Source organism: Girardinichthys multiradiatus, chromosome 1, assembly GCF_021462225.1.
Source record: "Girardinichthys multiradiatus isolate DD_20200921_A chromosome 1, DD_fGirMul_XY1, whole genome shotgun sequence".
In the NCBI taxonomy this organism is placed as follows: domain Eukaryota; kingdom Metazoa; phylum Chordata; class Actinopteri; order Cyprinodontiformes; family Goodeidae; genus Girardinichthys; species Girardinichthys multiradiatus.
The window spans coordinates 25,920,141-25,941,463 of record NC_061794.1 but is presented as its reverse complement, the minus strand read 5'-3'; the positions used below and the strand labels follow the sequence as shown (position 1 = coordinate 25,941,463).

Genomic DNA, 21,323 nt, shown 5'->3' with positions numbered 1-21,323 from the left:
TATACTCGTTACTCTATCCTGAAGTGAAGCTTTAATTTTACTCCAGTTATGATACAGTAGCTACTTCACAATTGTTTTTCTATAAAATATTTAAAGCGTAGTTTCTCCATTTAGCTCTTAAAATACAGAACTGAACACCGTTTACGCACATTTCAGCCCAATAACAGGGACAAAATCCATCTTGTATTTGTAGCACCTGCTTTATATAGTCAAAACTTCAAGAGTTTTTAGTTAAAATTAAACAGAAATGCTCCTATTCACAAACTGCAGACAAAGAGTCCGACTGGGTGGTGAGTGGGTGGGGAGCAGGACGCCAGAAGTTTCAAGAGCTTCCTTTATCACTCTTATATTTCTTTTAAAAGCTTTATTATTAAATTTTTTTTTTACCTGTGTGGATTAATTAAACTTTTGCAGGCTGTTTAACCCAACGATTGTGTTTCTTTAAGATTATCGGGATGATTCAAACAGACATTAAAAGCATAATTCCGCTTGCTACCCATTAACACATAAACACACGAGCATTTTCTAACCCTTTGCAAAGCATCACAGCGCCATGGAGTCATTATGAGTTAATCTAATTAGGTTTATATGCGTTCAAAGTCACTCCATCATGCAAGAAAAACTAACTGAAGAGCGAAATAAAGGCACAAACGCAGGGCCAGCATTGAAAGTTAAAGCAACTTACTGCAGCAGGAGCAGCAGCAGGTCTCAGCCCTCCGAGCCGCTCCGCTCCACCGTCCGGAGAAAGGTACTGCATCCTCTGCCACCACCACAAAGCCCTGTCCTCCTTCCTTCGATAAGGGGGAAGCCAGCAGCTGCGATTCCGGACAGTTAAGATTATATATGATGTGTATATATCGAAGGTTTGTCAGCTCTTCCAGGCCATAAAACCCACTTAAACGACACCACGTGCTTCCCACGCACCATTCACAGGCCCTGCTTGGGGCAATTGGCATATGTAACCTTGTAAACTTTAAAATCCCCAAAAAGAAAGACTTGAATGCGTGCTCTGACGTGTAGGTTTATAGGCCCCAACAGAGCGCAGAGAAAGTGGACGCTGCAGTTGACCGGTTAAAATAAGGGGAGATCATAAAGGAGGCTGTTAGTTTGAGAGGTGAGTAGATTTTTTTTATTATTTTCTGTAAGTGAAGATGGGAATTACCTCATAACCTTGGGCTATGCTACGTCACTTGACTTGAGACAGACAATGCTGCAAGGTGGTATTTTAACTATAATCGAATGAAACCGGTTGAAACAGATCTGACCAAATGGCCCCCTTTACTGAAAAATGACGCGTCAGTGTGCGGCCACAGGAAGCCGAAGCTTTGCGTCCACCGTTGTGTTGTTCTAACAGGCTGGTGTGGCCCTTCCTCATCCCCTGACAAAACAGGAAGCCGAGTGTGCCTGTGGAGTCCTGGAAAAAGGGGGCAATAAAGTTTTATGAGGGGGGGAGCCTTAAACTTCAGGGCGCGTTTGTCAGCCTGAGAAATTCTGAGGACTCTGAGAAAACCTGACAAAACAAAATAAATTGCATTTGAAAAAGAAACACGTCCAGTTCTATCCAGTTTAGAAAATGCAAATAACTTGTTCGAAATTACATGTTTCCTTTTGCAGTGGATCCCTGATATGAGGAGGAAAAAAATAATACTCACAGTAAAAGTCTTATTTTTAATGATTTTATTGGTTGCAATCAACAAACAGACCATCCATCAGGCCTTGTGTGTACCAGGCACCTTTAGTTTACTAAGGGAAACAGACATAGCTTCATTGCACGTTACAGTGTTATCACACACAGTCACAAGGTTATGACAGACAACATGGATGACAAACTAAACACCTCAAACCTTCAACAAAATCCTGACTTCTTAGAAAAAATGTTTTAAGTTAACTAATTTTATTTTTTTCCTTATTCGCGGACCTTAATTTTTAATTACACGCTCACAGAGCTGGAAATGATGCCCAGAACTCTCCGTCACTACTCTGTCCCCTATACTATGAACACATATTAATAACGTTGTGCAGCTTTTTTTAAGCGCAATGCGGACCAAAAGCCTTTAAGGACCCACCTCCCACCAGACCCCCGCTTTTTGCGCAGTAAAGTGGGGCTATCATCGCATAGGCAGCAAATTAATTTAGAAATGTAAACCGATTGATCATAGTGAGCGATATTCAATACATTAGGTCCCAAACCGCAGAAAGTGACACATAATTGGTGATGAAGCACACAGAACCGTGTCATGATGTCATTGCTCCTTATAGCGGTTCATCCGAAGGTCAGGCGGGCAACTCCAGCTCTGTGCAAGTGTGGAGCTGCAGGGAAAAAAAAGTGCTTCATTGCTTTTTTTTTTTTTACTCCTTCACTTTGATCTTTGAGTCCTTCTTCCACTTCATCCTTCTGTTCTGGAACCAGATTTTGATCTGCCTCTCGTTTAGGCACAGGCTGTTGGCGATCTCTATGCGCCTGCGGCGGCTCAGGTAGCGGTTGAAGTGAAACTCTTTCTCCAGCTCCAGAGTCTGGTACCGGGTGTAACTGGTCCTGGAGCGCTTACCCTCCGATTCTGAAGCAGTATTAGAATATGTCAGCTTTCAGCAACATTACAATGCACATGTTGCATTAAATAAAGTTTTGGATATGGAGTATAAACTGTAATATCATCTATCTATCTATCTATCTATCTATCTATCTATCTATCTATCTATCTATCTATCTATCTATCTATCTATCTATCTATCTATCTATCTATCTATCTATCTATCTATCTATCTATCTATCTATCTATCTATCTATCTATCTATCTATCTATCTATCTATCTATCTATCTATCTATCTATCTATCTATCTATCTATCATATGTATGTATATATATATATATATATACAAATATGTAAATATGCTAACTGAGGCCTCCTCTTCAAATATTGATACACAACCTATGATTTAACTTGTTGTTATATCAGTGGATTTTCTCCCTAAAAATAATATCAAAGAGACAAAGTTTGCTGTCAAGATACTATAAAAACGTAATAGTCTTAATACAACCACCTGTATTTTTTAAAACATAAAAAAACAATTATTGCTTAATAAATCATATTTAACTGTAATAAATAATTTACGGAACTTGCAATTTGTGGGTCTCCCTGTAAGGTTTCAAACCGCTACACACTGGTAGTATAACAGAACTTCACGGTATAGGCGAAACCAACACGAGTCATAAAAGTAACATTTAAAATTATGCAAACTGGTGTTTTCCAACTGTTTTACTATTTATAGACTTGCACAGCCGCGCTATGTAAAGCAACAGGCCTGGAGCCGTTGGATATTTAGATGACTCCAACATCCCTGCTGTGTATTTTTTTCTGTGCATGCATCAACAAAGTGAAAAAAAACACTGAGCCAGTCTTGCTTCTTGTTTTGTAGTTAATGCGTTCACAGTTTTCCTTGCAGCTAAAGTGTCTGCCAGTATAGGTTTTGAGGCACGAAGAAAGAGCATGCCTATTCAAATCTTTCAGAGGTGAAGAGTTCACGATTGGGTCAGGGCATTGGTGTGTCCCAGAGTTCAATTAAAGGGTAAAGCTTGTTGTTTTCCTTCCTTAGGGATACAGAAATTATAAAAGCATGTAGGGAGAAGCAAGAACTCCACAATAATTGTTATATAGTTGGATTTGTAATATTATTTCACCGTCTTATCATATTTGTATTGTTTTATCCAATTATTTCACCATAAATCACAGCGCAGATCACCCCTTCACCGTAACAGAGCAGGTTTACGAGCAATAGATGCCTTTGTCATAAAATTTATGACCGCGAGTTTTTATTATTTCCTGCTTTTGGACTATAAAACTCAAGACGGGACACTAGAGCCAGCGAAACCAAGTGTTGCTGCGTTAAGAGCGAACATCTTATTCGCACTTTTTCTGGTTTTTAATAAAACAGGCAAACTTTACCGTGGCTCATGTGCAGTTTTGTCATCCAGGGATAAATCTGCGGCCGCTGTTCACTGTCCTGATGCTGGTGCGCATTTCTTTTCACTGTCTGCGCATTTTCCGCGTTTTGGTCGCCCTCCTGGCTCCTGTTACCTCCGCGTTTTGCGCTTCTCTCCGGGTCTCTGTCCGCGCGTAGTCCGTAGCCGAGCCCGCTCGCCTCCACGGGCGAGCCGCCGGAGAGCATGCTTATCTGCGGTCCGGGTGGGAGCGGAACATCCGTGTTGCCACGCAGGCTAGTTTTGATCTCCTCCCGATGCACAGAGGTCGTGGGGACGGGACAGGAGTAAATCCCGTTCACGTTAACACCCTCATAACGGCTGGACGTGCGCCCAGATGCATCGAAAGTAAACATGCTGTTGGCAGACGTCTTGCTTGTTTGCCCAAAGCTGGAGCGCTCAACATGAGAGTTCATTTCAAAACTAATACTAACCACCAACACTTTCTTTTCAAACTACACACGTGATGAGGGTTGCGGGTATTTCCTGCTTTTTGTTGATCATTGCTTTTTCTTTGTAGCCTCTTATGGAAAATTCACAGCAGTCTGTCGTAAAGAAGAGGAAAAAAATAATCCAGGATTTATAGGTGGAGTAGGCTTTGGTATCTTTTCTCTCTTTTTTTTAATTCTTGATCCGGAGCGTACTGCCCAAATATGGGGTATTTGTATGCGATCACGTGCATGTGTTGGCCAGTCATAAATTGGCTTGATACTCAATGGGGATATTGATGAATAGGAGAAACGTGTCCGGTAAACTTTGAGCTGTTTGGTTGTCGGGGACCAGGCAAGGGGGCTGTGGGTGTGGTGGGGGGTTGGTGGGGGGGCTGATCTTTAGCGTAAAAAAAGGCAGGACAGTAAGACAAGAGCGTCATCTGGTGTCTGGAATGGAGCAGGACGTGTCAGGACGTGCGCCAGAGACGCACTTCCAGGTCCAAGTAAAAATAAAAATAATTATTATTATTATACAAAAAATGAAGTTAAGCAGTTGTTTACTCTGTATGTTAGTCTTGTCAGTAAGAACATAGAATAATAATAATAATAATTCAATACTAATAACAGAAGTAGGTTAGACATATCAAAAACAACCATATATCAAAAACGGCAAAAATAATAACAACTAGCGTTTCAGAGCAAACAGAAAAAGTCAAAAACCAGTCCTCGTAGGAAAGATTAACAGAGACAAGACATATAATTGTATGAAATTTTAAAATAATACCATAAAAATAAGTTAATTTTAAATATATGTAGGCTTGCTTGAAATAAAAAAAAAACGAGAGAACCATTCAGTGCTCTCCCAACATTAAAACATTAAGAGGCCATAAATTGTGTAAAATAATCACTTTTATCTATCAGTTCCCTTTCATATCCTCCAAATCCTCTTTCTATAAAGCTCTCTACGCAAATAGAATTAGGCTACAGCTTTGCGAACCACTGTCTTTTTTTGTGATCAACTTTTAAAAACTGCCTGATGTACCATAATGACAGTTAGAGTAATGCGCAGAGCAAAGACAAGACGAGGGTGCAATTTTTACAAATATTTTATTTACTGATACACAAATATGACAAAACATGAAATCATAACACTCAAAAAAGTGAAGAATTATTAGTGTACAAATCTGTCTCACAACAAAAGAGCATATTGTCAAATGATTCAAAAAGAAGTGGCGCTATATATATATTTTTTTACTTTACGCTGCGCCAAAACCAAGCGGCTAAATGCACGGCTGTTCACGGGATTTGCATAATATACTGTAATGCTGCTTTTATTTGATATATACAAGGTTGTGGATCGACCGTGCAACTTTAATCTTTTTACTTTCATTTTTTTTTTTATCTGTGGACAATTCAAGTACTAGTTTACATTGTGTTCCATGGAACGCCGTGGAATGTGCATGTACAACAATGAGCACGTCAAACCAACACTGTATTTGCTGAGGTGATTAAAAAGTTCACAGTGAAGAATTTGCTGTGGGTAATTACAGACTTTTTGCCTGGTGTTTGAAAATAACCAGAAAATTAATACTTCTTCTTCCTCTTCTTCTTCATTTTTATTATTTTCACAATACATGTGAGACATTGATATTAATAATATTGACAAAACAAACACCCTCAGTGCTCCAAATGTCACAGAGACCAAACTGTGGATGAAATAATGTTTTGAATATTTAGTGCTCCACAACTCCTGTGGTCAAGATGAGATAAAGAGCAGCGGGTATAACCATCATGCAGTGAAGTCAAGTCTGTATAGATTTTTTTAGGTAGTTATGTTGGACTTTCATGGTCATGAGGTGATCCCCTCCTCTCCACATCCACGCACACACACGCGAGCGCGCGCAGTTCTTCCCAGCTATTCCTTCTTCTTGTGTTCATCTTTCCCTTCTTCCACTGCGCTCCCACTCCGTTCCTCCTCCTGAGCAGCTCCTGTCTGTTCACTTCCAGTCACCGTGGAGGTCAGATTGCTCTCTTTCTTCCACTTCATGCGCCGGTTCTGGAACCAGATCTTGATCTGCCGCTCTGTGAGGCACAGCGCGTTGGCGATCTCGATGCGTCTGCGCCTGGTCAGGTAGCGATTGAAGTGGAACTCCTTCTCCAGTTCCAGCGTTTGGTAGCGAGAGTAGATCTGACGTCCCCTGCGCCTGTCCGTCCCGTAGCCTACTCCTGCTGGAGCACAAAGTAAAAGGAACTCATTTAATCCCTGATTGTAAAATTACTCATCAGAATTTGCCGCATATTGGTTAGAAGTTTCATATGAAACTGCAGAGAAACGTAATTAGATTTTAACTGATAGAATGGTTGCATATTTACTTTTTATGTAAAATTATGAAATTATTTAATGCAGTTTCTCTGTCTCAAGTCACCGGCTATAATCACTGCAGCAATGTTAAAATAAAAGCTGTTTGTTTGCACATGTTAAGGCCCATCTCACAAGTCGAGCAGATACAGTAATGTTTTATGGGGCCATAAAAAGTAACTTACTCTCTTGGTAAGACATATCGTAAAACTGGCCCATTTCCCTAATTTATTTGGTCGTAGTAAAACTCACCGCTGTGTGAGTTCATGCGCTGCATCCACGGGTAGATCGGGATGTTGGTCTTCTGCTCCTGGGCTCCTGCCCTCCCTTGATCCAAACTGTACTCCTGGGCAATGTGGCTCTGCGAGCCGAGTCCCATGTTTGTCTGCCTGCAGCTTGGCAGGACGTCCTTGTCCTGGAGGAACACGTTGGATCCGTATTCGTACTGCGCCCTGCCGGAGCCGAACACCACATTCTCCTGAGGGGAGTAGAAAGGGGCATATATCCGATTCTGGGTCACAGCGGCGCCGTACGACGAAAAATGTCTGACTGTGTCATAGGTGGTGGAGTTCAGGGGGACGTTGGGCAGAACCTCTTGACCACCGGACAAATGGCAGGAGAGAGACGGGTTTGCGAAATAAGAATTCATACCTTGCCTGTAACCCTTCTCTCCAACTCTTCCCCACTTCTTTATCGGGTCTCTTTTCAATCTTCCTTCTCCAGTAAATCTCCCTCCCGCCTGTGTCAAGTCAACCAACCACACCTTCCTCCCCAAAATATCGCCCGTATTTCCCCCCTCTCGAGTTGCTGCCTCTCCTGCGTGGACGCGGGAGCTACTTTTGAGGATTGAATATTATTAATTTCCAATCTCCGGTTAAGACGCAAAAAAACCCGAGTGTTATAGCCGAGGCTTGGCTCAGTGAGAGACAATATGACAACGTCAGCTGACCATTCCCGACCAATAGAGAGGCGGGAAGTTGAGGCGAAAATGTAGCTTTTAGCTCGGAGCTGCGTGGAGCATTAGTGCTAAATGCCGATAAACACAACGCAGACGGTGAAGTACAAGCGCACCATCCAGCTTGACTGGATGGGAAGGTTTTTTTTTTTTTTTTTTTTTTTTTACTTTTATATGTTCTATTTGGTTTGAAGTTTAGGAGAAAGGGAAAACGTATGAGTGGTTACCATTCAGGAAGAAAAACAGGAAATATGAATAATGTCATGCTTATATCAGTCTCAAAGGATGCACATAATGAAATAGATATATGGTGAAAACTTGCTGAGGATATGAAATCAGACATAAGATATTAACTGCTTGTCAATAATTCCCCCAATAAACTCCTGGTGATTCCTTTGGGTATAAACTTCCAGGCATTTGAGTACATTTGTAAAAGTGAACTAAAGAGGGGGTTAGGGTGCAGGGGCTAAGAATGCGTTTATGGTCTCTCTTCTGTGAGGGCAATAAAACAAGTGACGTTCCCCAGCTCACCAACAACTGTCTCTCTGCAGCAAACCCCAGCAAACTGAAGAGGGCTAAGAAATAAAAAGCAATGCACAGCGAGTGGGGAAGGGAGGAGAGGGTCGAAACTGCCCTTATAAACGAGTCTGAGAGTATGACTTCTCCAGTAAAATGTCAAAGAAATTCTACTCAGTCAATGCCGAACAGATTAAACTCGTCCCCCCTGCAGGTCAGCCGTGCCCGGTGCGTCAAAAATAATTTTTGAATAAAGTACCAGACTTCATGTTGAGTTTGCCCGGTAAAGAGTCAAAACACATAATGTTGCAGTCCTGATACAGATGTTTCTGAGTCTTTGTTTGGTTCTGAGCTTACCTCGACATTCCTCTGACACACGCACACACACACACACTCACTCACACACACACACACACACACACACACACACACATACATACATACAGGAGGAAACAGCAACCGATAATTATCACTGCAGCAAATTATGCCTTTGCAAATTACTCGAGGGGTGTTTTTGCGCAAAGCTTAAACCCATTTTAGGTCAAAATGGACTGCTTTTAAATTGTGAAAAATAATGCAATTTAGCGCAAGATAAAATGCTCATTTTCTTCTTTATTGTTAATATTATTTTATTTTTAAGAGAGCATTTTGTCTGACTAGCATCTCATTGACCCCCAATTTAAATGCTTTTAAACCAAATGGAAAAGATTAAAAAGAAAACTTGCATGCATGCACTTGAAACGACAATCCACATTATCCATCCGTTTCGCAACGAGCCATAATTGATACCAATAAAATAATCAATAAGGCTATTGAAAACGTCTGCTTTAGCGCAGTCGCTTTGGCTGCAGCAGCCATACTGGTTCAGCTCATTGATCTTATCCAATAAGAATAAATACGCCTGAAATGTGCAACGCTGTTTGCTCTGTTGTTGTTTTGTGGAAGGGTGTGTGTGTGTGTGTGTGTGTGTGGGGGGGGGGGGGGGGGTCCTGAAAAGACTGTAAAAACAGACAACAACAAAAGAGGAGGAAGTGGACGGTGCAATAAAAGTCTTCATTCACCCTTTCCCGACCATATGTGGCATCCGCGCGAGGCACAGATTGAAGGTAAACAAAGCAATGAAAGTTATTTCTGCTTGGCCTAATATATATATATATATATTTTATAATCAGAAATGACATCGTCTCATCCGGAGCTTAAAAGCACAGAAAAAAAAACAAATCTATCACGAATTGCGGAAATTGTTATGCTAACATTTTTCCTAAATACAATTTAAATTCTTAATCCGCATTTTAGAATCGGGATTTGAGTAATACGAATTAATAACACGACAAAGGAAAAGCTGTGCCTGCTTCATATGACATTCTTGATTTGTCATGGTCACTATAACAGAGGCATAATGACGTGTGTAGAGAGTTACCAAACGAAATTTCGTTCGGTGTGAACACAGAAAGGCAATTCCTGATTATGGATCCGTAGGCGCATTTAATTGTATTATTACGTTTTTTCCTGCTTTCAGTTGCCAATAAAAATCCATTAAATAACTATATATTTAAAAAGTCAAAAATATTTCTTCTGAGACTGTTTTGGTTCGTCAGCTACGCTGCTTTTCCCCTCCTGTCTCATTGTTGCTCACACACAAACAGGAAAAACACGCCGGTCCATGGAGTCGAAGGCTGTAAATTAAAAGGCTTGAACAGTGGAGCCAATGTGTGGACTGGAATGCAGCAGAGGTTGTGTCAGTGTGCAGAATCAGAAAGGTCATTCTTCCCCCAGAGTTTTAGTGTTTTATTGCGGCCCGTAAGGCAAATCACATGCATTTGGGATGGACGGTGGGAGGACGCCGTTTGGTCCAGGTTTCTTTTTCAAAGATTTCTTTTTTAAAGGGACTTTTGGAGTGAACTCGAATGCGCAAAGAAGGTCAAAGAGGAGTAAAATGTATAGTCCAATTTTCCACTGGATTGTCATTTAAACATAAATTAAAATATTCTGTTTATTTGTGATTATGCAGACTGGGTGTTACTGTAATTTTGAAATTCCTATTGGGCCATTTTTACCCGAGGATTTGACCACTTCCTGGATGTTTTCAGGCCTAATTCCTCTTGCAAAACAATCCCCACCCCTCTACATCAGAGAACCTACAGCTTTGCTTTTGCTCACTTGCAGACAGAACCGACTTTCTAACGTCACAACATAACTCAGCATTAGCTACACGGGACTTTTAAAATTCCTACATTATCAGCCATGATTAAAAACACAGCGAGGTAAGCAAACTCTGCTCCAGTCCTGGCGCTTTTCTCCTCTTTCCCTCCCGTCGCTTCTAAGGACTTATTCTCATACTAACAATGTAAAGCTCCTCTACAAGCACTTTGCCGTAGCCGACCGGCCCAATTAATTCCCGGAAGTGTTCGACTTTATGCTCGTTAAGCACTCAGGAAGCTGTTGCCCAATGAGCACATGTTGATCCACACATCATAAATTATGACCATTAGCGTGGGCAAAATTTTGGGGCCTGTCGGGATTTGTAAGTGAGGTTCTAAATGCGGTGACGCGGACAGATTCATGACTTCATGAAGTTTTATGTGAACCATCTCTGCTTTTAAAAAACACTGCACAGCTAAACAATGGACTGTGCTTTTCCCCTCTTATTTTAAACCAAGATTTACCCAAATGGCATCCAGTAAATGACAACGTCTCTCTTCCTCTCTCTTTCTCTGTAGACAGAGCCGGGCAGCAGCAGGACACGATCCACGGCACCAGCAATGTTTCATAAGAAGAAACAAGCAAACAACGAATGTAACAGTAAGGTTGGACGAGTTTAAAGATACTTTTTTTTTTTTTTTGCGGTTATTATATTTTCCGAGACTAAAAACGCTGAGATGCAGTAGAACCAACAGAGTGAAACGCATGAAGCCACTATAATCACACAGAACAATATTTAGTTTCATCACAGACGTCATTAAAACAAAGGGAAGAGGCATTTCTCTTAGCTGAGCTTTAATAAGAACAATTGCTTCCAGCTAAAAATAAAGAAAAATAATATAGTCATGAAGTAGTGCCCCTCCTCCTCCATTACTCACAGACACACACTCTCACACACACGCTGTGCTAACTTAGATCAAGTTTAAGACATTTAGGCAATAAATTAAACCTTGTCTATTGCTTACATAGCATTTCTAACCTAATCTTGTATTTTGGCTCCTGTATTATTAAATTTTGCACTTTTTGTTGTGGTTGTAAGCCCGACTTTAGCCTTTCTTGTTGATATTATTATTATTAAAGTTATATATTGGCTGATATGCATTATTACTGTATGAAGATATAACTAGAGGACACACTACACGGCAGAGTTGCTTTCTCTCAGTCATATCCTGTTTATTGATCTAAAATACAAGATGCCATTGAAACTTGCATTGTTTATTTATTTATTGTACTGCTTAAGATCACTGGTTTAGACCTAATTTTAGAAGATTTGATCTAAGATGTATTTTTAGGGGCTTAGAGTGGCTGGTTCTGATTCTTTTTAAGGTTGTTCTGTTTGTTAATTTTGATTTACATGACTGGTTTGATTTTTTTATTTATTTTGTTTCTCTAGAAACACTGGTATTGATTAGTTTTAGCACTTTTTCATGTTGCTGTTTAGTTTTGATATTTCCAACTTATTTATGCTATTATTATTATTATTATTATTATTATTATTATTATTGCAATCAGTGGCAGGCATTTAATAGTTTTTGGGGGATTATTATTATTAGGAGTAGTAGTAGTAGTAGTAGTAGGGGTATAATTTGTATTATTATTAATAGTAACAACAATTGTTATTGTTATTATAACTTGTTTATTAATCTATTTAATTGTTTATGATGATTGGTTTTGGTGGTTTTTAAAAATCTTTTTTCTGCACAAGTTGTTTTGACTGTTTTTGGTGAGTTACAGTTATAATTAGGTCAGACTGCTGTTTTCATTTTTACTTCCTGAAGATGCAAATAAAATGACATCATTAGTTCCCATGATGTCATCACTGATTATGTCACACAGTGAAACCTCACATAAATCACTGCTTTGATTGTTTTTTTTTTTGTTTGTTTGTTGTTTTTTTTTTCCAACATCGATACAGAAACCACCAAAAGGAAGAGCAGATCTCTCAAGTGGAAAAATTATAACAACAAATCAGACGCCGGAAAACACTCCTTTGTGGAAGCCAGCCTCACTGAACAGCTACATGCAGCGGTCTATCAGCTGGGTCAGCTCACATCCGCAGTAACCCTCCGCCGAAAACCAGCAGCTGTAAACAACAAGCCTCAACACCCGCCCACGTATGCATCCGTTTCTGGGCACCAGGGGGCACTGCTGGGACCTTTCTTTTTTATGATCCACATATTTTACACTCAATATGCATATGTGCGTATGTGTATGTTAATGACACAAAAGTGCGTGGGTTGGCTCATAGATTGTACTCAGTCGCTAAACATGTGGCAATAACTGTGCGAGCAGGAGATAATTAGAAGAGCTCAGCCAGCTCTGAGTGTAATTCGTCAGAGAATGGTCAGAAGGGCCTATGAGTGATGAGAAAGTTAAGTATCATGGAGCTGTTTATCACAACAGACCGAGTACAGCACTTCTAAAATGCTCCCTCAACGCAGAGCAGATCAGCCGGCAGGCTTACACACACGCAGGTGCGCCCACCAGTGAGGAGTATCATGACAAGCGCTCCGGGCATCTGCAGGTCAGGTCAACTATACACAGAATGGACACCATCAACTTCTGTGATCTTACATGCTCTATCATTTTTCACCGTTTCAGCCCAACAGCAGCAACAATAACACCAAAAAGCAAGATAAAAACATAAAGAAGAGTGCAATCCTACCTGAGAGGGCTCTTTGTGGTCTAGAACAGCTGTGGGGTCAGGGTGGCGAGGGGGGAGACAACAGCTCGGCGCGCATCTTCTGCCAGTCGATAAGGAGCTCTGTCTGCAGGGGAAAGTCTTTTCTTGCAGGCTTGCTTGCTCTTTTTGCTTCCCCAGTCGCGGTTTTATTGCCTCCGGAGAAGGGGGTGGCGAAAGAGGGGGGAGATCAACACAGCAGCGGTTTGGTAGAGGCGGCGACTGTCCCGAAGATCCCACCGCCAGGAAGTCGCGCAGATCGGGTCAAGATGTGACGAGCAGCCGCACCCAAAAATCGGTCGTGCTGGATTTGTTTTTACAGTAACGTAGAGAAATTGATCTTTCTGCGCTCCTTGCTTTTAGTCCACCGCTGATACAAGGGAAGGAGCAGAGAATAGACAACAGCATAAAGTTCATGTTCATAGAGCCTGGGCCACGTGGCTCGCTCCAGCCAATCGCAGCCAGGGATTAGTCGTAAACTTTTATTACTCAGCTGTAAATTTCTTCCCTTTAACAACCAGGAATGTTTGCACCCATCTTTTACTTCCCCTTTTTACGATAGGACAAAACCAAAATCTGTCGTGCACTGCAAGAACCGCAATTCTGCTGACATTCCCAAACAAGTGACATTTCAGAAATATGAAATTTTAAAAATTGACATTTCTCTGGCCGATTAGATCCCATGACATGCCCAAGAAGCCAAGTAAACTGAAACTAAAGGGTGGGGAAATCAAGATGGAGGCGATTTGAAAAGAAAGGGAAGGATTTATGGTTCAACTTTCATTTGATCAAAATTTTATATTAGGGGGCCTCTGGCTTGCTTGGCAGTCAAGTTCATCTGCTATAACAAATTCAACATCAACAAGGTACTCCATAGACACGAATACCAAAACAAAATCATTTCAGATTTGACTCAATGCTGCGAGAAAAGTTCTGTAAAGCTGCAAACAAGCGAGGTTTTAGGCGATATTAGCCCTAAAACCTAATGTAATTTTTTCTTCTGAAAATATGGCGCATCTTTCAGCACTTACTAGATCACCTTTATGAAGGATAACCATGTGCATTTTTATATTTGAAACACATAGTCAACACTGTGTTTACCCAATAATTGCTCCGCCTTTTGTCAAATACAATAATATTTGGAAATTCAAGAGCGCAATCACCACCAATACAAGATTAATACTTTAAATTAAGGCCATGCTACAAGGTTAGGCTTACATTCTTTACAATATTATGGAATAAGGCAGCTAAGACTACATCCTCATAAAACAGATTTCTCTCTCTGGCTTCTTGGATGACTGGCGCATCCTCGCAGGCCGCGATCTTCCCACTGCATCGCAGAAAAGCAGGCCCATGCTAGCCGGGTCTTTACACCCCAATAAAGTTTACTGCAGGTATACTAAACTTTATAGGTAATATAACGCTCTGGGGAAAAAATACAGGGACACAAACAGTGTGACGTACAAAAGAAAAGCCCAGATGGAAAGTGGGGTAAAGATTCAGTTTAAGAACACGAACGCAATTTCTTATTTTTGCATTTCCACGTCAACTAAAAAGAAGGAAAAACCCACTCACGGTTTGGAAAATAAAATGACACAATGAAGGGTAACAATTAACTGAACATATGCTAAAAATCATGGTTCGCTTTAAATAAAGCTTTAAATAAAGCTAAGCTCAAATGGAAATTAGGTTGTGTGTATCCATCCGCGTTTTCACGCCTAAAAATATGTTTTTAATTTTACAAGGCTGAACAAGTTTTTTTCTTGTTTCAAATGAGGCCAAAGTAATATGACATGTTTACCTATTTTATTTCATGCTTGGCTTGGCCTAAATCAATTAAAAAGAAAAAGAGTAAGACGGTAAGACATTCCAACAAGTAAGAACCGAAAACCTGGAAAAATAAATGATTTTTTTTCGCATTTGTTAAAAGTTACATTCATAAGAAAAATATGCCTTAAAAATTAGGAAAATATATGCACTTTTAAATAAAAACAAATCTAGTTTATCATATTTATTAACAGTCTGTCTTCACATAGCCTGTATTCACCTTTTTAAGATTTGCATCAACGCCGTCGCATTTATATGTTTTGAGTTTATTCAAATAATTTTAAACTGAGCGGAAATAAAGCGGAAGGGAGTAAACACACAACACCAGGGGCTTCGAATATTTCAGACGCCTGACAATAAGGAATAGCCACATATAAACGGATTTAATACATTTGTGTTGGAGGAGATTCTATACAAAATATACTTAACTAAATATAAAGACATAAAGCTTATATCTGAATTACACGTTGAATCTGATCAGGTATATAGAGCAGCCTACCAACACCTCCATCGAGCTGCACTACAACACAGACTCGGAGTTGATGTAAATATTCTATCTTCGCAGATTTTCTGTCGCAAGCTCATATATTAATGTTGTTTAAGCCAATGATGTGAAAAGCAGAAAAAGGACTGAGGAAGAGGAGAGCTCCCCTTTGCTTCTGCGTTGATTTCACCATTCTGGTGTTTTCTGGCTCTTCGATCGGCACACCTTATGTAGTTTCACACAAGCACCTTGCACTGTACAAGCAGATTTAGACCCCCGTCCTCTCATCTTTCTTTCCTTTTTCCATTACTTAGTGTGATTATTAACACCACAGGTCAGATGTTTGTTCATCTCATCTCAAACAACCATTACTCTTCTCAAGATTCATTAAGAAAAAGTCTCCAGTTCTCCCTGAAGAGAGGAAGTTTCTTATTAAGAGGATGAATCAAATACAGCTTGGGATGTGGGGCGCAGGCATGCTGTGAGAGGGATTCCCTGCCCTTTTCCTTAAAAGGTACACTGAGACATCTGCAGACGCATGACTGCTGTGCATTTTCATGCAACATGCAGGAAAGTTTAATTAGGCCGGCCAAGAGGCTGTTCAACATGCGTGTGCAAATGTTCAAGAGGCTGAAAACGAATAATAAAGCATCGAGATGTCCAGCCCCTTATTGACTGAAAGGTTTTAATCATTTATAAGCCACCAATGGAAGTGCAAGAACTTTGGGTCATATTGGCGCTAATAAAGAGTTGCGCCAATGGGGAATGGGTTTGGTCTTCAATCAGTTATGAAGGCGCCTTGCTATAATGTGTACTGATACGTGTCCAATATTAACGCGCTGCATCATTAAGAACAAATAAAGACATGAAGATCAGAAATGAATGTGAGCCATCTTGTTTATTTGTGATTTTACATCAACAATGGCGCGCGGGGGTGGGTACACAACTCCGTCTTTCACAGGAGAAACAACAAGAAAACGAGCATATTGTTATGTTAACATCAATATAGAACAAGACGTACATAAAGATTATATTCAGTGCAAAGAAAAAGAAAAACAACTACTCTATATCACCAGCACATTGAAATAAAAGTTCCCTTTCTTAAAACGTTAAAATCCTTGTAATTGCTGCAGATATCATCATACGTAGTCCATGTGCGTCATATAGGCAGTTTTTAGTTGTTGGGGAAAATAGCCTGCAGTCAGATCAGAGCGATGCCACGCATGTGTGAAATATAAGAAATGATGCGAGGACAGAGCTCTGAGCTTTAGGTAGTGCTGTGGTACAATCTCGTAAAAATAAAAACAAGAAATTTGTTGGCCTGGCTTTGAGCTAAACGTCTTCCCAAGACTTCAAAAGAGAACAAAAAAAAAAGAAAAGAAAACTTTAACAAGTGTTTATTGTATTTCGGGTAACTGCTACACACATAACTTAATATTATAAGGTTGATATATAACACTTTAAAAATCAAAAACCATATGAAATCTCTATATTCAGAAATCTCTATTGCAATTTCCCCCAGGTTTTCATAGGTAGCATCAAAGGATTTCAAACAGTTGCGTTTCCCTGGTGATCCAAGGACAAAATGAAAGGTGTCGGAGGAGCTGTCATGGCTGTATCTTTGTCCGCGCCATTCACGTCAAAACAGAAGAAATAAAAAAAACTATTTATTGTACAAATCAAATTAAATGTGTGGTTTATAGCCTGAAGTAACAGTGATGATGTCTGAACTCTCACTAATAAGTTACAGGCCTATGTGTCTTTAATACTTTCGAGTCGGAAATGAAATGTTTTTGCATCTATTTACAAGAAGTCGGCGTTATTTGTCATGTTTTATTCTAACCAGGAGTTTTTTTCACACAAAAAGCAAATTTGAAGATAAAAAATAAAAACTACGCCATTGTCAATCTAACATGCGTATTTAATTTGTCCCTTGTATTTTTGTGCATGGGTGCGAGTCCTAAAGAAAATTCTACTAGCGGTGTGTCGCTTCTCCAAAATAGTAATGTTTGGATCATGTTGGGACAATCGAATAGGGGAGAAAGAAGAATTTAGTCTATTTATGACAGCAATATTGGTGGGAATCCTGTTCCCTTGTGACAAAATGAGAAGGGTGGTCATAAAAATGACGCTCTATGCCTCCTTGTGGCTCTTCGTCTGTTAATGGGACTTCTCTCCTTTTTCTCTCGTTTCCAGCCATATAACCATAAAAAGGACCATAAAAATCACTCCTTGCTTTCTTCTTTCTCTTCCGCTTCTTTCTGTTCTCCCTCGTCCCCTTCACCGTCCTCGTTGCCCTCTTCCTCGGCCTCGGCTTCGGCCTCCCCTCTCTGACCCGGAAACTTGTCTTTGTTGTTCTCCTTTTTCCACTTCATCCTCCTGTTCTGAAACCAAATCTTCACCTGGCGCTCGGTGAGGCTCAGGGCGTGGGACACCTCGATCCTCCTCTTGCGGGTCAGGTAAGGGTTGAAGAGGAACTCCTTCTCCAGTTCCAGGGTCTGGTAGCGGCTGTAGGTTTGTCTCCCGTTCCTTCTGCCTGGGGCTTGGGTGAAATAAAGTCAGACGTTAGCTGAACCCAGCACTTAAAAACATTTAGATGAAAACTAAGCCTGCGAATGCAACAATAATCGAGTTGAATCAGTTGTTTTTCGGAAACGGTGGGGGGAAATCTCTTTTCAGCAGTAATTTAGGCAAAAAATAACAGCAACCAGAAAGCAATAACCCTCCATTATGTACGTGCAGTGCAAAACATAGCTTTCTAACTAGCAAAAAGTGGCATTTGAAGAAGTGATCAACTGCAACTTTTGCATTCGCTTGTGCAAAAAACAAATATATACAAATAAAATATACAATATGTCCTCAAATCACTGAATGTAGCCATCCCACCCAATAGCTTTACTAGATTAATCCCTTTTACACAAATGTATGCAATTTCTTATGCATATTTAGATAAATATCAGCATGTAACACAGATTTTCACACACACACACACACACACACACACAAACTTTGACAAAAAAATGACAGATGGGATGCCCAACTGATGCACGATAACTGCATGAGGTTTGTATCTCTGTGGAGTTTCTGCAGACTGATATCCTGACCAGAATGGCCCATGATGATTGGAATCACATTACCCACAAAGCTCTCACGATTATGACCAGTTTGAGTCTGAGCCACAGTGGGCCTGTGGGTCAGATTACCCCTTAAGGACTATGGATACAAGGATTCTGCATGATCGAGGTGAAGGCTAAACACGCTGAATAACAGTGTCAGCCTGAATGCTGATGGTACGTGTGTAAAATCACCCCATCTTCCCCTTTAGAGTTATTGAAAATGCCAAAGTGATACATAATTGGGCTTCAAAGAGCATGATTGTTATGAGCTGGGATGTGTAATATTCAGTGGTTTGAAAGCAGCCCTGTATAGACATGTGCTGCAGAGGAACAGCTGCCAGAGGCTCAGGTTGTATCTGCCCCATCATGTTCCCTTACTTATTTTAATATAGTATTAAAAACATACTCGTGTAGCCTATACTTGGGCATATATTTCACGCACATGCACAAACACACACACACATACACACGCTAAGGCAGAGACATAGCAAGAGAGATGAATAATAAAAGCAATAGCTATTTGATTCTGACCGTGGGGTCTCATCCAGGGAAACATAAGACTGGGAGAGGAGTTTTGATTTAAGTGGCCTTGTCCTTCTCCGGGGTTAGAGCTGCTGGACGATTTACAGTCTGGATATTGCGCTAGGCTCGCGTCTTGCTGGGCACCATAGATCGTTTGCCTAGGAAGGGCTTCGTATCCATAAAATTTCGTCGCGTCGCCGTGACACGCCAGGGCGCAGGGATTCTGCTGATATCCTGGGTTGGAGATCCCCGTGGTCCCGTGGTGAAAAAAGTCCTGCACATGATGGGACGGGTGCTGGAAGCCCGGCGCGGCGGCTCCGGGTCCGTAAACCAGCGTGTGGCTGCGGGCGACGCTTTGTGGGAACCTGCAGTCGTAGTAAGTTGGTTCCAGTGACTCACTGCCTTTGTATTTAGAAAAAAGAGGGTTAACAAAATAGGAGCTCATGTTCGGTTAAGCATCAAGCAGATTCGGGCTTTCTCTCTCTCTCGCGCGCAAGCTGAAGATCTCCTGTAGGATGATGGCAGCCTTTTGTTTGGGGTCCCAACTCTCGCACACAGCGCGCACACAGACAGGCAAACCGGAACTGGGAGAAACGCAGCCCCGTTGGACAATCTACGGCAGCTCACTCTCTCTGAGCCGTTCCTCTCATCGGATTTCTCGCGTCGTGAGCGGCTTCTTCTTCTTCCCCTCCGGTGTGTGCACAGTCAGACCCGGCTTATGGCATGCGCTTTAGATGTGTTTAAGCTGGCGGCACAGTCACAGACGCTGCTCTTTTCTTTCTTTTTCCTTTTTCCCCCGAGCTTCCCACCCAACCGCCCCCACCTCTCCTCCTCTGTAGCCCCCCCACCCCTTCATCTTTCCGTGACCGGTCAGACGTGGGCCCTACGTATATCCACCTTGAGAGGAGCTTCACTAATCATAACCCAACAATCTAATAGGCTGTAAATATGATCAATGTTGTGTTTATCGCAGCAGAGCTTTGTTATAAGTTGACCAAATGCGTTTTCGAGGGTTCAAATGATGCACTTCCGCTGGAGTTGGAATTTATTGAATATAAAGGCTGAGGAGTGGTGAAGATAGTGATGATTTCCCATTTAAAACAGATAAAGGTGTTATGCCTTTACATGATGACCTTTAATGATCCTCTATGGGTCAACATTAACATCTAATATCGCCACACAACATTGAAACACAAAATCTGAAAACATACAGCAGAACTGCATGTAAAATAATGCATTTAAAGCCAAAAACTTCCCAAGGGAAGGCCACGCCGATACACTTTTCCCACCAAGTGCTGTAACACACTGCGACACACAAATAACAAACCCGACTTATAAATGCTATAGGTAGCCACAAACTGACCCGTAAAAAACAACGAGGATCAACAGTAAATCTCTCACAAGGCAAGGTTCGTAAAAAAAATGGTACCTTTGGGGTGTTTAGCTATGCATACAGTGAAAATGCGCACAGTAGTCCTTCATATGGTCCCGCAGTCCAAATGTGCCACACTCGTTATAGTGGAGTCACTGATGTTTTTATACGCATCATCGTAAAATGTGAAAGGAGCACTGGGCGAAGTTTATAGACCTTTTACACTCTATAAATATGCAGATTGCCAATCACTTCTTGGAGACTTTGGACTGCTGGGGCGCACATTACAACAGAGTGGGCCTAGTGAGGATTCAAAGGGGAGAGTAGCAATTCTGTCAACATCTACAAATTATTACTATTTAGACATTGTCTTTGTGTATATATCATTATTATTACACTTCACGATTATCATTATTATCATTGGATTTGTTTTGCTATACTACTATAGGATGCTCTCTATAATAAAGAGATATGTATTGTTGGTTTTTCTTTATACTGATGTTATGTGGATGTAATTGTCTACAAAACGCTAATAAAATATGGTCTTTTGTCAAACATGGTTTCTGCCTCGTGGTTTGAATATTTAATTTTTTTTTTTAAGAAACACACCCACCGGATTAAAAATAATTAGAAAACTATGCTGTTAGTGAAGTAATTGAGTGAAATTTGTGAATTCTGTTCACCTTTTATGTAATTTGTTCACTCACTGAAAAGGCGTTGTGGCACGAATATATATTTCAATGTAAAATACTCATATCATAAATATAAGATGCAAATAAAACCTGACTCTGAGTCTTAATGTACAATGCAATTGAAGCCACTCACATATGTGCTAATATTGTGATAAGAAGCTGTATTTTTACCACTGCTTTTTATTTT

The 21,323-nt window shown here is 40.7% G+C and overlaps 3 protein-coding genes and 1 long non-coding RNA gene across 5 annotated transcripts; 1 reads left to right on the top strand and 3 right to left on the bottom strand.

The window, feature by feature from the left end:
• Positions 1 to 1,662: 1,662 nt before the first annotated feature.
• hoxc5a (homeobox C5a) lies at positions 1,663 to 4,677 on the bottom strand. The gene is made up of 2 exons (XM_047376662.1): positions 3,946 to 4,677; positions 1,663 to 2,558 (listed from the first exon to the last, which is right to left on the bottom strand). Exons 1-2 carry the CDS (start codon positions 4,394 to 4,396, stop codon positions 2,350 to 2,352), a joined length of 660 nt encoding a protein of 219 aa, XP_047232618.1. The 5' UTR covers positions 4,397 to 4,677; the 3' UTR covers positions 1,663 to 2,349.
• An 824-nt stretch (positions 4,678 to 5,501) lies between these two features.
• On the bottom strand, positions 5,502 to 7,897 carry hoxc6a (homeobox C6a). Of its 2 annotated transcripts, none has more exons than XM_047376648.1 (2): positions 7,023 to 7,897; positions 5,502 to 6,637 (listed from the first exon to the last, which is right to left on the bottom strand). In XM_047376648.1, the coding sequence occupies exons 1-2, from the start codon at positions 7,417 to 7,419 to the stop codon at positions 6,327 to 6,329; spliced, it is 708 nt and encodes a 235-aa protein (XP_047232604.1). In that variant the 5' UTR covers positions 7,420 to 7,897; the 3' UTR covers positions 5,502 to 6,326. The 2 variants fall into 2 exon arrangements, with proteins under 2 accessions (XP_047232604.1, XP_047232595.1); XM_047376639.1 differs by having other exon boundaries at positions 5,502 to 6,640; positions 7,023 to 7,713.
• An 899-nt stretch (positions 7,898 to 8,796) lies between these two features.
• LOC124874957 lies at positions 8,797 to 13,099 on the top strand. Its single transcript, XR_007039922.1, has 3 exons — positions 8,797 to 10,505; positions 10,962 to 11,048; positions 12,359 to 13,099. It is a non-coding gene; the product is annotated as an uncharacterized LOC124874957 (long non-coding RNA).
• Positions 13,100 to 16,313: 3,214 nt separating this feature from the next.
• Positions 16,314 to 19,879, bottom strand: hoxc8a (homeobox C8a). The gene is made up of 2 exons (XM_047376624.1): positions 19,082 to 19,879; positions 16,314 to 17,976 (listed from the first exon to the last, which is right to left on the bottom strand). The coding sequence occupies exons 1-2, from the start codon at positions 19,515 to 19,517 to the stop codon at positions 17,660 to 17,662; spliced, it is 753 nt and encodes a 250-aa protein (XP_047232580.1). The 5' UTR covers positions 19,518 to 19,879; the 3' UTR covers positions 16,314 to 17,659.
• Between the last annotated feature and the right edge of the window lie 1,444 nt (positions 19,880 to 21,323).

Bases quoted from the DNA above. Each gene is read 5' to 3' on its own strand.
- hoxc5a (XM_047376662.1), bottom strand. From the start codon at position 4,396: ATGAACTCTCATGTTGAGCGCTCCAGCTTTGGGCAAACAAGCAAGACG. The intron at 2,559-3,945 runs GTAAAGTTTGCC...ATACTGCTTCAG, and splicing joins AAAACTGCACATGAGCCACG to AATCGGAGGGTAAGCGCTCC.
- hoxc6a (XM_047376639.1), bottom strand. From the start codon at position 7,419: ATGAATTCTTATTTCGCAAACCCGTCTCTCTCCTGCCATTTGTCCGGT. The intron at 6,641-7,022 runs GTGAGTTTTACT...TTTGTGCTCCAG, and splicing joins GCGCATGAACTCACACAGCG to CAGGAGTAGGCTACGGGACG.
- hoxc8a (XM_047376624.1), bottom strand. From the start codon at position 19,517: ATGAGCTCCTATTTTGTTAACCCTCTTTTTTCTAAATACAAAGGCAGT. The intron at 17,977-19,081 runs GTCAGAATCAAA...ATTTCACCCAAG, and splicing joins TCCCTGGATGAGACCCCACG to CCCCAGGCAGAAGGAACGGG.